The 12,434-nt window shown below is 54.8% G+C and overlaps 2 protein-coding genes across 2 annotated transcripts; one reads left to right on the forward strand and one right to left on the reverse strand.

Moving 5' to 3' along the window:
* Nucleotides 1–932: 932 nt before the first annotated feature.
* On the forward strand, nucleotides 933–5,564 carry MYL2 (myosin light chain 2). Its single transcript, XM_009917625.2, has 7 exons — nucleotides 933–1,055; nucleotides 2,023–2,112; nucleotides 2,768–2,843; nucleotides 3,745–3,849; nucleotides 4,990–5,065; nucleotides 5,149–5,197; nucleotides 5,327–5,564. The coding sequence occupies exons 1-7, from the start codon at nucleotides 948–950 to the stop codon at nucleotides 5,423–5,425; spliced, it is 603 nt and encodes a 200-aa protein (XP_009915927.1). The 5' UTR covers nucleotides 933–947; the 3' UTR covers nucleotides 5,426–5,564.
* A 646-nt stretch (nucleotides 5,565–6,210) lies between these two features.
* CCDC63 (coiled-coil domain containing 63) lies at nucleotides 6,211–12,317 on the reverse strand. Its single transcript, XM_069795508.1, has 11 exons — nucleotides 12,255–12,317; nucleotides 11,910–12,073; nucleotides 11,568–11,757; nucleotides 10,325–10,444; nucleotides 9,672–9,853; nucleotides 8,942–9,123; nucleotides 8,271–8,491; nucleotides 7,734–7,808; nucleotides 7,143–7,335; nucleotides 6,560–6,757; nucleotides 6,211–6,368 (listed from the first exon to the last, which is right to left on the reverse strand). The coding sequence occupies exons 1-11, from the start codon at nucleotides 12,315–12,317 to the stop codon at nucleotides 6,253–6,255; spliced, it is 1,704 nt and encodes a 567-aa protein (XP_069651609.1). The 3' UTR covers nucleotides 6,211–6,252.
* Nucleotides 12,318–12,434: the final 117 nt, after the last annotated feature.

A 12,434-nucleotide genomic window follows, 5' to 3' on the forward strand; every position in this document is an offset into this window, starting at 1 on the left:
TACGGGTCTTGGACCCGAGCAGAGGTTTTGTAGGATTGCTGCCTGCCTGTCTGCGGGTTCGGTGGCTCCTGCTGCAGAAATGCAGCCTTTGGCCAGGACGGCCGTGCCGTGCTCAGGCTGGTGAGCTGCGGCAGCTGGGCAGCATGATGCCGGTGCTCCTGGGTGCTGCAGGATGTGGCCCCGCACCGGCTGCCAGAGCCTGGAATGGGGAGAGTTAATTGTGTGTGTCTCGCCTGGACTAGGGCGAGCAAGTGTTTGGCTTAACTGGGTGACAGGTGCCTCAGTGGGGGGTGACACATGAAAGAGGAGCCCTGCGTGCCTGCCCGACTTTGCAGGAGCTCAGCATCCGCCTCCGGCCTTGTCCTGGCACTCTCGGATGGGGCACTGCATCTGAGCTGGCGCTGCGGCAGGATGGTCCCCTTCATCCAGAGATGGGGTGGCCGGCAGCCTCTTCTGCTCTTCAAGCATCACAAGCGATGGGACCCCATTCCACCCAGGACAGCGGGGCTCCTCGGCCTCCAGCAGCCGAGCAGCACCCAGCTTTGCCATACCAACGCTGAAATGGGGTATGAAGGCTCCCAGAGATGCCTGGCAGGACCGAGGTGAAACATCCACCTCCCAAGGCTTGGGGGACCGTAGCAGGGGGTCCCCCCAGGCCAAGTCCTCCCTGCATGTCCCAGCGAAGGGGAAAAGTCCAGCCGCAGCCCGAGTGACAAACGCAGGTGGGATTGCTCCTGTGTAGTCCCCGCCGTGGGTCAGCATCTCCAGTGTGGGAGCTGCGGGGCCGCCTGGCACTTCATTAACCTTGAAACCGTCTCTGGCTCACATGTCACGTCAGCCAGTGACAACAACAAGCTGCTATTCCAGATTAGAGACAGAGGGACAGAGAAAGTCAGAGACAACAGGGTTGGGGGTGGCTAACTTACCTATTACAGCCAAAAGTGGGCATGAGGTTATTTTTAACCCAGAGTGGGATGTATTTATTGTTTCAGCCCAGGGGAAGCGAGGGACTGCCTCTGAGACACTTCTCACAGCAACATCGGTGTGAAGCCATGGTGAGTACTGAGAGCCCAAAGCTCCAGCGGGAAAAGGCAAAATCTGTTAGCTTTTTCACCAGGATAGCTTTAAGAGGCAGGGAGCAATGGAGGTGACAGGGATTTGACGGCCAAGGTTCCCTCCTGCCCTGGAAAGGGGGTGAGCAAGCCATCTGGCTGCATCGAAAGCATCCCATGGGGAACACAGAGGTGTCTCCCACGCTAGCAGAGCTTTCTGAGACAGACTGCTTTGGGGTCCAAATGCCATCTTTCTGCTTTCCCTTCTTCTATGCAGTGAGAGGAAAGGCTGTTGTGTCCCCCAAAATCCTCCCGCTCTGCCTCCTCCTGGCAGACCCCCTCAATTAGAGGGAAAAGCTGGTGGAGCATGCGGCTGGACCGAGGGACAGTAGGCAGGGTGGGAGGGTGAACGGCTCTGTCCTCCCCTGCTGTTCAAAAGACACATCAAGCCATTTTTGGTTGTTTCAAGCCTCAGCACAGGAGAAGGCAGATTTTTTTAATAGGCAAACATTTCAATAAGTGCTGTGTTCTTAGCAAGAGACAGAGAAAGGTAAGGAAGCACCTAACAACTACAGCCCTTGCATGCAACCTCAGCAGTGCTCCCAAGCCTGCGTTTCCACCCAGGGAGATCTCACCCCAGTGCCGATCCTTTTATCTGCCATAGCCTTTGGTGGGGAACTGATTTCCCAATTCACCTTTCTTTGGACCTTTTTGCCTAAATTCATCGGGAAAGCAAAGATGGAGCTGTAATTTAAGCAGGGATCTTAATGTCCCTCAGTATCTTGGAGGGTCACATGCGCCCAGAGCTCCTGAGCAATGCACGGGAAAACCACCAAGCACCCAAGTGCAGTGGCAGCACTAGCCCAGAGCTACCGTGAAGGACTCACAACTAAGAATAGGGTAGTTTCATGCTTTTATTCCACACCATAAAAAGCCAGTGAGTTAGTGATACATACTTGAACCCCTGCAGGCACCCAAGAAAGCCAAGAAGAGGATTGAAGGTGCTAATTCCAACGTCTTCTCCATGTTCGAGCAGGCCCAGATCCAGGAATTCAAAGAGGTAGGTGGTTTTGGTAGAAATGACTGAGGGTCCTTGATGCAATGTGACCTTCAGCTCTTTCTTCAGCGCTTTCACATCGGTGACAGCTGGTTTGCGACAAGAGGCAGCATGCCTGGTTTTGAGTCGGTTTATTTTAAAAGTGTGAATAACAACTCAGTGACATTGTTAAATACGGCATCGCCTCAAAGCTTCCCAGGAGCCTGCACCCCACAGAGGAGCCGGCAGCATCCAGGAGAGCAGGAGCACATCTCCCAGCTAGCTCCCACCCACTGTGCCAGGAGCTTTTCATGTTACGGGGATAACTGGTCCCAGCTATGGGAGCTGATAGCTCAGGCTGTCCTCCCTTGTTGGTCTCATCCTGGGGTGACAGGGCTTTGGCCAAGGGGAGGATCTGTATGGCATTAGGGTTTGGGCTACTGTAGGAAGCCATCACCCTGCATCACCCAAGGGTGCAGGGGCCAGGATTCCTGCTGGATTAGGGTGATGGTTGTTGCTCCCTCGCTGGGTGAGGACCCCCAGAGTCCCATCCTGGGAGAGCTCAAAGTGCCCTTGTCCCATCCAAGTCAAAGGGAGGAGGAGGAGGGTACTAAAGCCTTTGCAAAGGCTGACAACTCTCCTTCTCCATGTGCTCCCTGCTCTCCTCCTGTGCTTCCAGGCATTCACCATCATGGATCAGAACCGGGACGGCTTCATTGACAAGGCTGATCTGAAAGACACGTTTGCTGCGCTCGGTGAGCCCCCTTTTAGGACCCTCCCCTCCCCTACAGCTTCAACAACATTAGACCTATTAAGTAAGAAACCAGGTGTGAGCCCCCATTTAACCAAGCCCCAGTGGTTAACTGGATCTCCTATTTTGCTGAATACCTCCCGATCCAAAACCACTTCTGTTAGCCAGTGAGATCCTATGTGGGGTGACTCAGAGCAGCTCCCGCAGCAGCGGGTGTTTAATCCTGTAGGTACTAGAGGAAAGCCAGCTCCTGGATTATACAGAAGACAAATGCTCCCTGCCTTTGTGTGTGCTAAGCAGCATCTGGCTGTGCCCATCCCACAGCATCCCTGGGTGTATGGGCATTAGGGGGATGTATGGGATTTGTGGGAAACCATGAAGTTGTGAGCTTGGCTCTCTTATCATAGAGGCCAAGACAAACCAGCGATGGGGTTGGGGAGTCCCAAAGACAACCCAACCTCAGGTAGAAGGATGTAGGCATTCAGTCCATTTCACTTCTGACACCAGGGGCCAGGGGGAACCACAGCGCTGGTGGTTTTGACCCAAAACATCTATCGAGGAGGGCTGAAGCAGGCTGATCCATGCAGCAGTGAGGGAAAGAAGCAGCACAGCTCAGTCCTTTACAGCCCTCTTTTCTGTGATCCTGGAGCCTGAGAAACCAGAGCAGGAGATGTCCAGCCCACCTGTCCTCTGCCAGCACATGATTCTCCCATCCTCCCTTGCCGTTCCTTGTCAGAGGTGGCTCTCCATGGCTTTGCCGCTTCCCTCGGGTGGGGGAAAAACCTCCAGGTCAAGGCTCCTGTGGTGTGTTTTTAGCCCCCCGCACATAGAGCAGAGCCTGGAGGTCTGCATGCATTTACAGCTGGACATGGACATGTGATTCATCCAACGCTGCTCTCCCTTAGGGCGCCTGAATGTGAAAAATGAGGAGATTGATGAGATGATAAAGGAGGCACCTGGTCCAATCAACTTCACCGTGTTCCTCACCATGTTTGGGGAGAAACTCAAGGGTGAGAGGGCACCCAGGGAGCTGGGGGTGGTTGATGGGCACCCACACCATCAGCAACATCCTGTCCCACCTGGGGAAGCCACCCAACTCTCAGGGCCTCCATCACCCTTCCAGGCTCCTTGGAGGCCTCAGATGGGAGCTGCTAAAGGAAAGGCAGGTGGCACCGACTGCCATACTGTGGTGTACAGAGCCCAAGAAGTGGGTCAGAGCAAAGATGCCGCCCACACCACAGCCAAGAGGTGACACCTGGGGACGACAATGGGAATACTTGTGAAATTATCTCCCTCATCCATCCCTCCCACATCCCTTAGTGCCACCTTCTCCGAGTGGCGTCACAGGGATCCCCCCAAAGATAGAGGCTTCAGTGGGACCATCACCAGCAACAGCCTCTCTCCCCAAGAGCTCCAGTCCTTGTCCTCCAAATCCTGGACTTGGGCACTCTCCCTGCCTCCCCATCCTGAGACACCACAGACAGAACAAACTCAGAGTCATGTACCCTGAGCAACTGTCCCCAGGGAGGTCCCTGTGCCCCCTAACTCATGCTGCCTTGTAATACAAACAGTCCCAAAGGCGGTTGGGGGGGTATGAGCAGGTTTCTGTGTCCCAGTTCCCCCAGCCATATAAAAAAACCAACAGGCTATGATGCTGCTGTCCCCATAGAAAGAGGGGATGGGACATCTTGCATTGACTCTGAGCCTGCTGACACTAATGGCAGCACCAACAGCCACCCTGGCAAGGGCACTGGCTACAGGATGGCTTTGACCGAATGGCCCCGTCCGGCTGCACCCTGTATCATTTACGCAACCCAAGGCATGCAGCCTCCCCGCAGATCTCCAGGAGGCTACACAGCCCCAAGGCCCTGTGTCTGGAGCTCTATAAATACACTCGAAAGATTAGATAGACGCTGGCTGCCAGGGCAGTGGTGACACAGCCTGCTTTGTGGACGCACCACGACCCTACATCTGCTCCTCTTCGTGCCAGCACTCGTGCTCGAGGCCCCAGCTGCAGGGTTGGCATTCCTGCAGGGCCTCCTGCTTCCCAGCCTGCACCCCATCTTCCTCCAAAAGGCGGGGGAAAGCAGGAGGGTGCAGATGGCTTCCTTCTCCATTGCCTCCAATGGCCATGGCCACGTCACCTGCAGGTGCTGACCCGGAGGAGACGATCCTGAATGCGTTCAAGGTGTTCGATCCAGAGGGGAAAGGCCTGAAATCCGCCTAGTGAGTGCAGGGGTGTGCAGGGGAGGGGGGCAGTCATCCCCACCGAGGCCCCCCTGGTGCTCACCATGCTCTCTTGTTTGCAGCATCAAAGAAATGTTGATGACGCAGGGCGAGAGGTTTTCCCAGGAAGAGGTACGAGCTCCTTCCCACCCTCTGCCAGCCTCCCACACCCTCCATCCCGACAGGCCCCCCAGCCTTTCTCCCAGCCCCAGCCACAAACCCCTTCTGTGCCACCTTTTCACCCTGGCTCTTTCCCGGCAGATTGATCAGATGTTCGCAGCCTTCCCTCCAGACATATCGGGCAACCTGGATTACAAAAACCTTGTCCATGTCATTACGCACGGCGAAGAGAAGGACTAGCCCACGCTCAGCGCTGGGGCTGGAACTGTGAGATTGCCTCTCTCTAGGTCACACGGGGGGGAGGGTCGCTTTGCCCCTCCCTCTGGGGAACACGTAAATGGCATCCACATTAAACTGCCTTTTGATGAGAGGAAATCCAGCCACTGGTGTGAGCAGTGCTTGGCCTTGCATGGTGTGTCTGCATGGTGTGCCCGTGCCCAGCGGGAGCTCCCAGACTCATCCCAGATCCCACTGCCCTCAGCCTCCTGGCCCCAGTGCACATCACCCTTGTGTGCCCTCGGGTCCCTCTGCATCGCCATTTCCCAGGCTAGCCCAGCTCCCAGCCCCAAACAGCCTGTTTCGCACTGGGCTGTGGCTAGCACTCATCTGGTCCCACCAACCCAGGACCAGCACTGACCTCAGCTTTACTTAGGCAGCAGAGAGCTGCCTGCTTCTCCCAGCTTAGCAGGGACATACAGCAAGTGTGCTCATCCCCCCCTGCTTCCCCCCATACCCTCCCCGGGCCCCTCGAACAGGCATGGTGCAGGACTGGGACCGTGGTCCCCATCTCCTCCCTAGCAGCCACGTGATGCCCAGCTGCAGGAAGCACGTTGGGTTGTGCAACAGGGACGGCATCCTGCTGGAGAACAGCTGTTTCTGCCCTGGCTGTGGCTGCACTCAGCAGTGGGCGAAGCCATGCTGAAATACCACCCGGCAAGATTTTGAAGCCTGCAGAAGGCGTTGGGCTCCTTCCAGAGGGGAAAGGAGATGGAATGACATCCAGGTTGCAGAAGCAGAGGGGAAGCTCAAGAGTGAAACTGTTTATTTAATTCATCCCCGCTGGGCGCTCACACCTTAACGCCATTTCTCCCCTTCTTGCCCATGCCGGTGGCGTTGCCCCACTCCTTCTCATGGCTCTGGAGAATCAGCTGGCGCAGCTGACCGTGGTCCAGCGGCACTTCCACTGCCCAAGAAAATGGCCACCCCGTCATGTGCGCAGTCACAGCCCTTATATACCCGGTGGGGTGGGACAGGCTGGTTGGGATTGGCTGGGGTGGACAGGTAACAGCGGGGGATTGGCCGGACAGCCAGGGGGGAATTGTGGATTGGTTGGCTGCATGGCCACAGCCCCTCCCTCCCACCTCCCACACTCACAGGTGTCGATGGCGTCAGTGTTGCTGTCCAGGGTGGGGGGCGGTGGGCAGAGCTGGGCCCGATCCATCGGCCGGAGGAGGCCGGTGCCGTCCAGCAGCGGGTTGGTGAAGGGCTGGGCCGGATGCGAGTCATCGGCCGACGTGTAGCGCAGGATGGACTCCATCAGCAGGAGCTCATTGGCCTTCTTCTCCACGAGACCTGGGTGGGAAGGAGCACCGTCCCGCAGGGCCCCTGCACCAGGCCCCTGCCCAAACCCACCCCTGGCTGTTTGCTGAGCCGGGCATCCATTGATTTCCCCAAGGGAGTGCCGTCAGGCAGCCTGTATCCCCAGGGGTAAGGGCCCAAGGCTGGGTCCCACACCCAGAGCCAAGATGAGGGCTTGGGGGATCCACTGGGATGTTTATACAGCCGGGTCAGCTCCTGAATTTGCTGGGAGTTTGCTACCCCAAATTCACATTAGGGATGCCCACGCATGATAGGGCATGGGAAAACAAACAGCCCAATTAAAACAGAGTAGCAAGCAGGTGGTAGACATACAAGGTCCAGGCCATGTGGTGGGGGAAGACGGGTAGCCCTGACCCACCAAAAAACTGCATCAGGTTCAGATCTGTGATCCGCCCGTTTTCTCCAAGCTGCTTCATTATCTTCGTAGCGTCACAGTTGATTTCTTTGAACAGGACCTCCATGTCGGTTTTGAGCTGGCCCAGAACTTTGCTGCTGTCTTTGCATTTGTCTTCGTACCGGTTGGCTTCCTCAGTGGTTTCCATTAGTTTTTCCTATCACCAAAGGTATTGCTAGGTGTCACACCAGCCCCCTGCTCTCCCCGCCACCCCAGTGCTGGCCAGTTCCAGTCTGGGCACTGGAGACATCCCAGGAGAGGCTGTGGGATGCTCCCATCCCTGCAGGGGAAAGGCTCTATGAAGGGGATCCCAAGCTCCCCCTGCCGCAGATGAGGCCCCAGGCGCTGGAGGACCAAGGCTGGCAGGAGCCCTGCAGTCACCCTCTCATCATGCACTGGGACACAGGGCTGCCAAAGCCAATGCAGGGTCCTTTTCTGCCCATGCCTCTCTAGCCAATGGCCAGAGCAGCGTTGACGCGACCACACTCCTTAGAACACGTGTTGGGCCAGACAGGGGTCTGCTGCCCTTGCAGAGGGAGATCCCAGCCACCATACCTCCAGCTCCTTCAGGACATGAAGGCTGCTGTTCTCTGCATCTTCCTGGTCCATCATGAGGGCCATAATTTCGTTCTGTGTAAAGACAAGCACATGGAGGGGGTACTGGCTGAATGCCCACCAGATGCGCCTAACAGAGGCTGGGGCCATCCCTCCACCCTGGAAGCAGGGACATTCCACTTGACCCCTCTGGGGACCAGTGTCCCCAGGCCAGGAGGGCAGGTGATGACCCCACAACAGGCAGCACTTCTCACTCCAGCTAGCCCCACACACAGCCGTGGCATCTCTTGGCCCTCCTGGATACTGCAGTTTTTTTGCTGGGTACACGGTGGCAGCATTGAGACACTTTTAGCTCTGAGAACACAGCATTCTGTCTATTGGAATTATATTTTTGGCTACCCCTTTGCATTCCCCTAATACCACCCATGTGGCAGGCTGTGAGCTGGGCTCTGGTGTGGGCAGTGATGCTGGACACATACAAGACCCAAAACCAATCACCAGCTGAGAAAGGGGAGACATGAAGAGCCTGGAACAGACCTGGAGGTCCTTGATCCTCCGTTGCATCTTCTCCATCTCGTTGTTCAGCTCGGTGGCGTAGCTGAAGCAGGCAAAGTTCTTCCCCTCCTTTTCAATAAAGCCATTCACCAGCCGGTCAATGTCCCCATCCTCCGCCAGCTCCAGCAGACGCTTGTAAGCCACCTCCTGGCTCTCAAAGCTCTCCCCTTGGCTCCGTTTTGCCCTCTGGGCTACCTTCAAGGCTGAGGGAGAGACAGAGGGCCTGGGCTGTGCATGTCCCTGTAGGCTGCCCTTTGCAGAGCCTTCCCCTGTGGGTGCTGTGGGGTTTGGCAGGGTGCTCAGGGCAGGGGGGGCAGAAGGTGTCTTTATTTCACTCAGAAATTAAGCAAGGAGCTCACAGTCTGCGTGGGAATAGGACAAACACAGTGGGATCCATCCCAGTTCCCTGCCTCCCCATCCCTCCCTCTACCCTAAGGGCACCCCAAGACACATGGATTTGGGTGGCCTCACTTGGTTATCACTTGGACACTTGGTTCATCCTCTTCTTCTCTAGGGCAAAGGGTGGGTGAAGGAGCCTGCAGGTGGGGGAGAGGTCCTGCCTTTGGGGTACAGTGCTATAAGCAGCCCCCTTGCCAACCCTGCAGAGTCCTGGTTTGCGGTCCCAATTGTACATGGTTTCCCTCATCTGATACCTTTTTTCTTTTTGGCCTTTTCCTCCAATTCAGAACGGTCTGTAAATTTGGTGAGCACGAAGGTTTTCAGTTTGGTCTCCTGGTCAAGGACACGCTCCTGCTCCTGCAGCTCGACATTGTACTGGACAGTGTCTTTGCTGTGTCTTTCGTTCATGGCTGAAATCCTTGCCAGAGCCTCCATCCTGCACACAGAGAGCAGCAGGGTACACCATGCATAGGTATAAGGATTTGTATTCCTGGCCATTCCCATGCATCTCCGTGCCTGACCTAGGAAAGCCCCCGTGATGCTGTGCACATTGCCCAGCTCTCATCCAGGCGCAGCTGTGTTAGCCCAAGGCCAGCAGCAAGCTGACAGCTCTTGGTAGGCTTTTGTACTTGGACACAGCACCCAACTGTGGCAGCCAGGCTCACTTTGACAGGAGCTGCTGGCCTCTGCTCCAGGTCTGCTGCATCCCCCCTTGCGGGCTCAGGTGGGACGCAGAGGAAAGAGACTGCTTCATGGGGCAACTCACCCCATCCCGAGAAACGTCTAGGATAGATGGAGTAAATCACCCTGGCGGTACGAGTCTCCCTGCACTGACCAGGCACCTAACCCTTAGTACCCAGCTCTAGACAAGAGCAGTGAATCCTCTCTCTGAAGTTGCAGTTGGTCCCTCTTTACATCCATACTCATCACTGGCATCGCCCATCGGTGCCAAGTTTGCCACAGAGGGTTCACAAGGCCATGTACCGCTGCTCGTAGGCTTGTGCGGTTTGCTCAACAGCAGTGTTCATCCTTCTCCTCTGCTGATCCAGCTTCTTATGGAGCTTCAAGTAGAAGTTGTCCAAAATGGCTTTCTGGATTCGCAGGTTTTCAATCTCTTCTCGGAGCTTGTTATTTCTGGTCAGGATGGTATCGAAATGGACAGTGACCTGGAGAGAGGGAAGTAAAATGTTTGAAGCTGGTGTGGGACTGGGGGGCTCAGGTCTCTGCTGAAAGACCTTGACCAGGGCTGAGACAAACACAGCCCAAGAAATTTTAAGTTGCCCTGCACTATCCTCCTCCCCAAGACAGGGGAGGCAACAGTAGGCCAGGCTGATCACGGTAGAGACCAGAAGCTGGCATTGTCCAAGGCAAGGTGGCTTCAGGCAGCTCGGTTTTATCACTAAACAGGTGCAGACCTTCAGGCTTCTTGGCATGGCACAAATGCTGCATTTGGGTCACCAAGCTTGAAGGAGCCTTTGAGATATTCTGGGACCAATCAGGCCAGGTGCTTTATGCAGCTTGTGTCAACCAAATGTGTTTGCACCATTACCCTTTGTCCTGACTAAAAGGCATTTTGCACACAGGCCCCAGCGTGGCCCCACACATGGTCTCCAAAGGTCTGCAAAATGTTTGCTTACGTTGTTTAGACGCATCTCCAGTGTCTCAATCTGCTTTTGCAGCCGTTTGCTACAGTTCGCTTGCTTCACCTTCACTGCTATCTGGTTTTCCCTCACAATCTTTTTCTCAAGCTCTAGTATCTGCACACACAGAGAAGAAAAAAAAAAAAAAGTAAGTATAATCTCCACCCCTATGTTCTGGACTCTTGTCAGGACACTTAGCCAAAGAAAATATCCTCTGTTGACCTGAACTACAGCAATCATGTCATTAATGAGCTCACAGTTATAGAAACAGATTTAATCCCAAAGGATCCCATCCTGCACACGCGGAAACATAAACTGTAACTAGGAATGGGTTTATTTTTGTGTCACGAAGGAAATGCAGCTGCCTCTGGAGGGAAATTCAGCAGGTGTTGAACAAGGCGCAGCAGCACTCTGTGTAGAGTGGAAGAGGCAATGAGGATGGGGTTTTGGTAGTGGTATTGTGCTGGCCAGACAGGGATCTGTGCAGACCTCCCTGGGTATGAGTGGAGGAAAACTTTTGCCAGAAGTGGGGAGCTGCCAGAGGAAATAAATCCACCAGAAGAATGAAGTAGTTGGAGAACAATGAAGCGGGGGGCAGGTGGGAGAGCTATGACTCAGCCAAGAAATCCCTGATTGAAAGCTAACCCTGTTGCGGAAAGCTCTGCAGCATCTCTAGCAACTGTAATCTACCTGAGCATGTTCCCTGACTTCTGTCCTGGGCAGCTTGTTCAGAGCAGAGAGCTGCAGGGACGTGTCACTTCTGTAGCACTGGGTTTTCCTTGGCCTCTCACCCCACTGTTGACCAAATCCAACCAGGCTGTCCTCAGGAGAAATGATGGGACATCCCTCAGATGTTGCTGCTCCTCTATTTGCCATGTCTTAGCAAAGCACAGCAGCACAACTAAATGTTCCATTTTTGCCTCTTTTTCAGGAGAAAAAAAAGATCAAGGGAAAAGCAGAGGGATGTTGTGTGACCCCAGGCAGGTGTGTGCCATCAAAGAGGAGCTGCAGAGACCGGTGGGGCAACAAGGTTGAGAGTCAGACCTTACTTTTCTAGCCAGTGCTGCTGACTTGAATGGGACCCTGGCTCTACCATTTGTCATTGTCATGTGTCTTTTGCCATGAGGCAGCATTATATTCCAAGGCCTGAATTAAATGCATTTTACATTGAGGAGTTCCAGCCATAGGGCTCTGCTCTGTTCTTTCATGCTCAGCCAGGGAACGGTCCAGATGCTCTTACCTGGTTGTCCAGGTCAGCTAAGAGGGCTTTTCTGTCTCTAATCAGAGAATCATACTGATATTTGGTCTGCAAAAGGCATTGGAGCTCCATACAATTTCTGTCATCCAGCATCGCATTTCTCAGGGACGTGATCTGGCTCAGGGTTAATGACACCTCTTTGTGTTCTTGAGTCAGCGACTCTATTTCTTTTCTGTAAAAACAGAATGGCAAATGACATTTAGCACATCCCACCTGCAATGCCAGAGCAGGTCCTTACCGCCCCCCATCTCAGCACCAGGCTCCCCAGATCTCAGCATGGAGGAGCTTTCCAAGTGCAATGCAGCAGAGCAAAGCCGCACTCACTCCTGAGCCTGCATTTGCTGCTTCATGTTGGCACCGTAAGATTTCCTCTTCTGCACTGCTATCCGAAACTGTTTCTGCAGTCTCCTGATCTCAGCTTCAGCCAGCTTTTCTTTCTCCTTCACAGGGAATTCTGAAAGCTTCTGCCTCAGAGAGGGCCCTCCCCTCTGCCACAAAGAGGGAGAGTTTGGTCATTTGAGCAAACACAACCAGCAGTGGCAGACAGTGGAGCTCGACACAGGGGAGCGGGTTAAAGGCATCACCACCTCCAGCTGTTTGTCACCACTTTCAGCTCTTCACTGCCACCTAAGATATTCATTACCACCCGAAACTCTGAGCCACACAAACCAACTCCATGAGCTTCAGAGCAAAGTGCACCAGATGCTTTGCTCCTGGGTAATCCACCCCCATGCTACCACCACTCCCCAGGGCAAGGACGTGTTAACGGTGACCGAAATCAGTGCCTGTTGACCACGGCAGCTGAGCCACAGCCAGCACCTCGATTCCAGGACAGGGTGCAGACAGCCA

The sequence above is a fragment of the Haliaeetus albicilla genome, chromosome 10, assembly GCF_947461875.1.
Source record: "Haliaeetus albicilla chromosome 10, bHalAlb1.1, whole genome shotgun sequence".
NCBI classification, from domain to species: Eukaryota; Metazoa; Chordata; class Aves; order Accipitriformes; family Accipitridae; genus Haliaeetus; species Haliaeetus albicilla.

What these genes read in the sequence shown, in the direction of transcription:
- MYL2 (XM_009917625.2), top strand. Translation starts at nt 948, where the DNA reads ATGAGGTTATTTTTAACCCAGAGTGGGATGTATTTATTGTTTCAGCCC. An exon ending in AAAGGCCTGAAATCCGCCTA is followed by an intron (nt 5,066 to 5,148) that starts GTGAGTGCAGGG and finishes TCTTGTTTGCAG; the next exon opens with CATCAAAGAAATGTTGATGA. An exon ending in AGAGGTTTTCCCAGGAAGAG is followed by an intron (nt 5,198 to 5,326) that starts GTACGAGCTCCT and finishes CTTTCCCGGCAG; the next exon opens with ATTGATCAGATGTTCGCAGC.
- CCDC63 (XM_069795508.1), bottom strand. Translation starts at nt 12,317, where the DNA reads ATGGGGGTGGATTACCCAGGAGCAAAGCATCTGGTGCACTTTGCTCTG. An exon ending in CAGCAAATGCAGGCTCAGGA is followed by an intron (nt 11,758 to 11,909) that starts GTGAGTGCGGCT and finishes CTGTTTTTACAG; the next exon opens with AAAAGAAATAGAGTCGCTGA. An exon ending in TAGCTGACCTGGACAACCAG is followed by an intron (nt 10,445 to 11,567) that starts GTAAGAGCATCT and finishes CTGTGTGTGCAG; the next exon opens with ATACTAGAGCTTGAGAAAAA.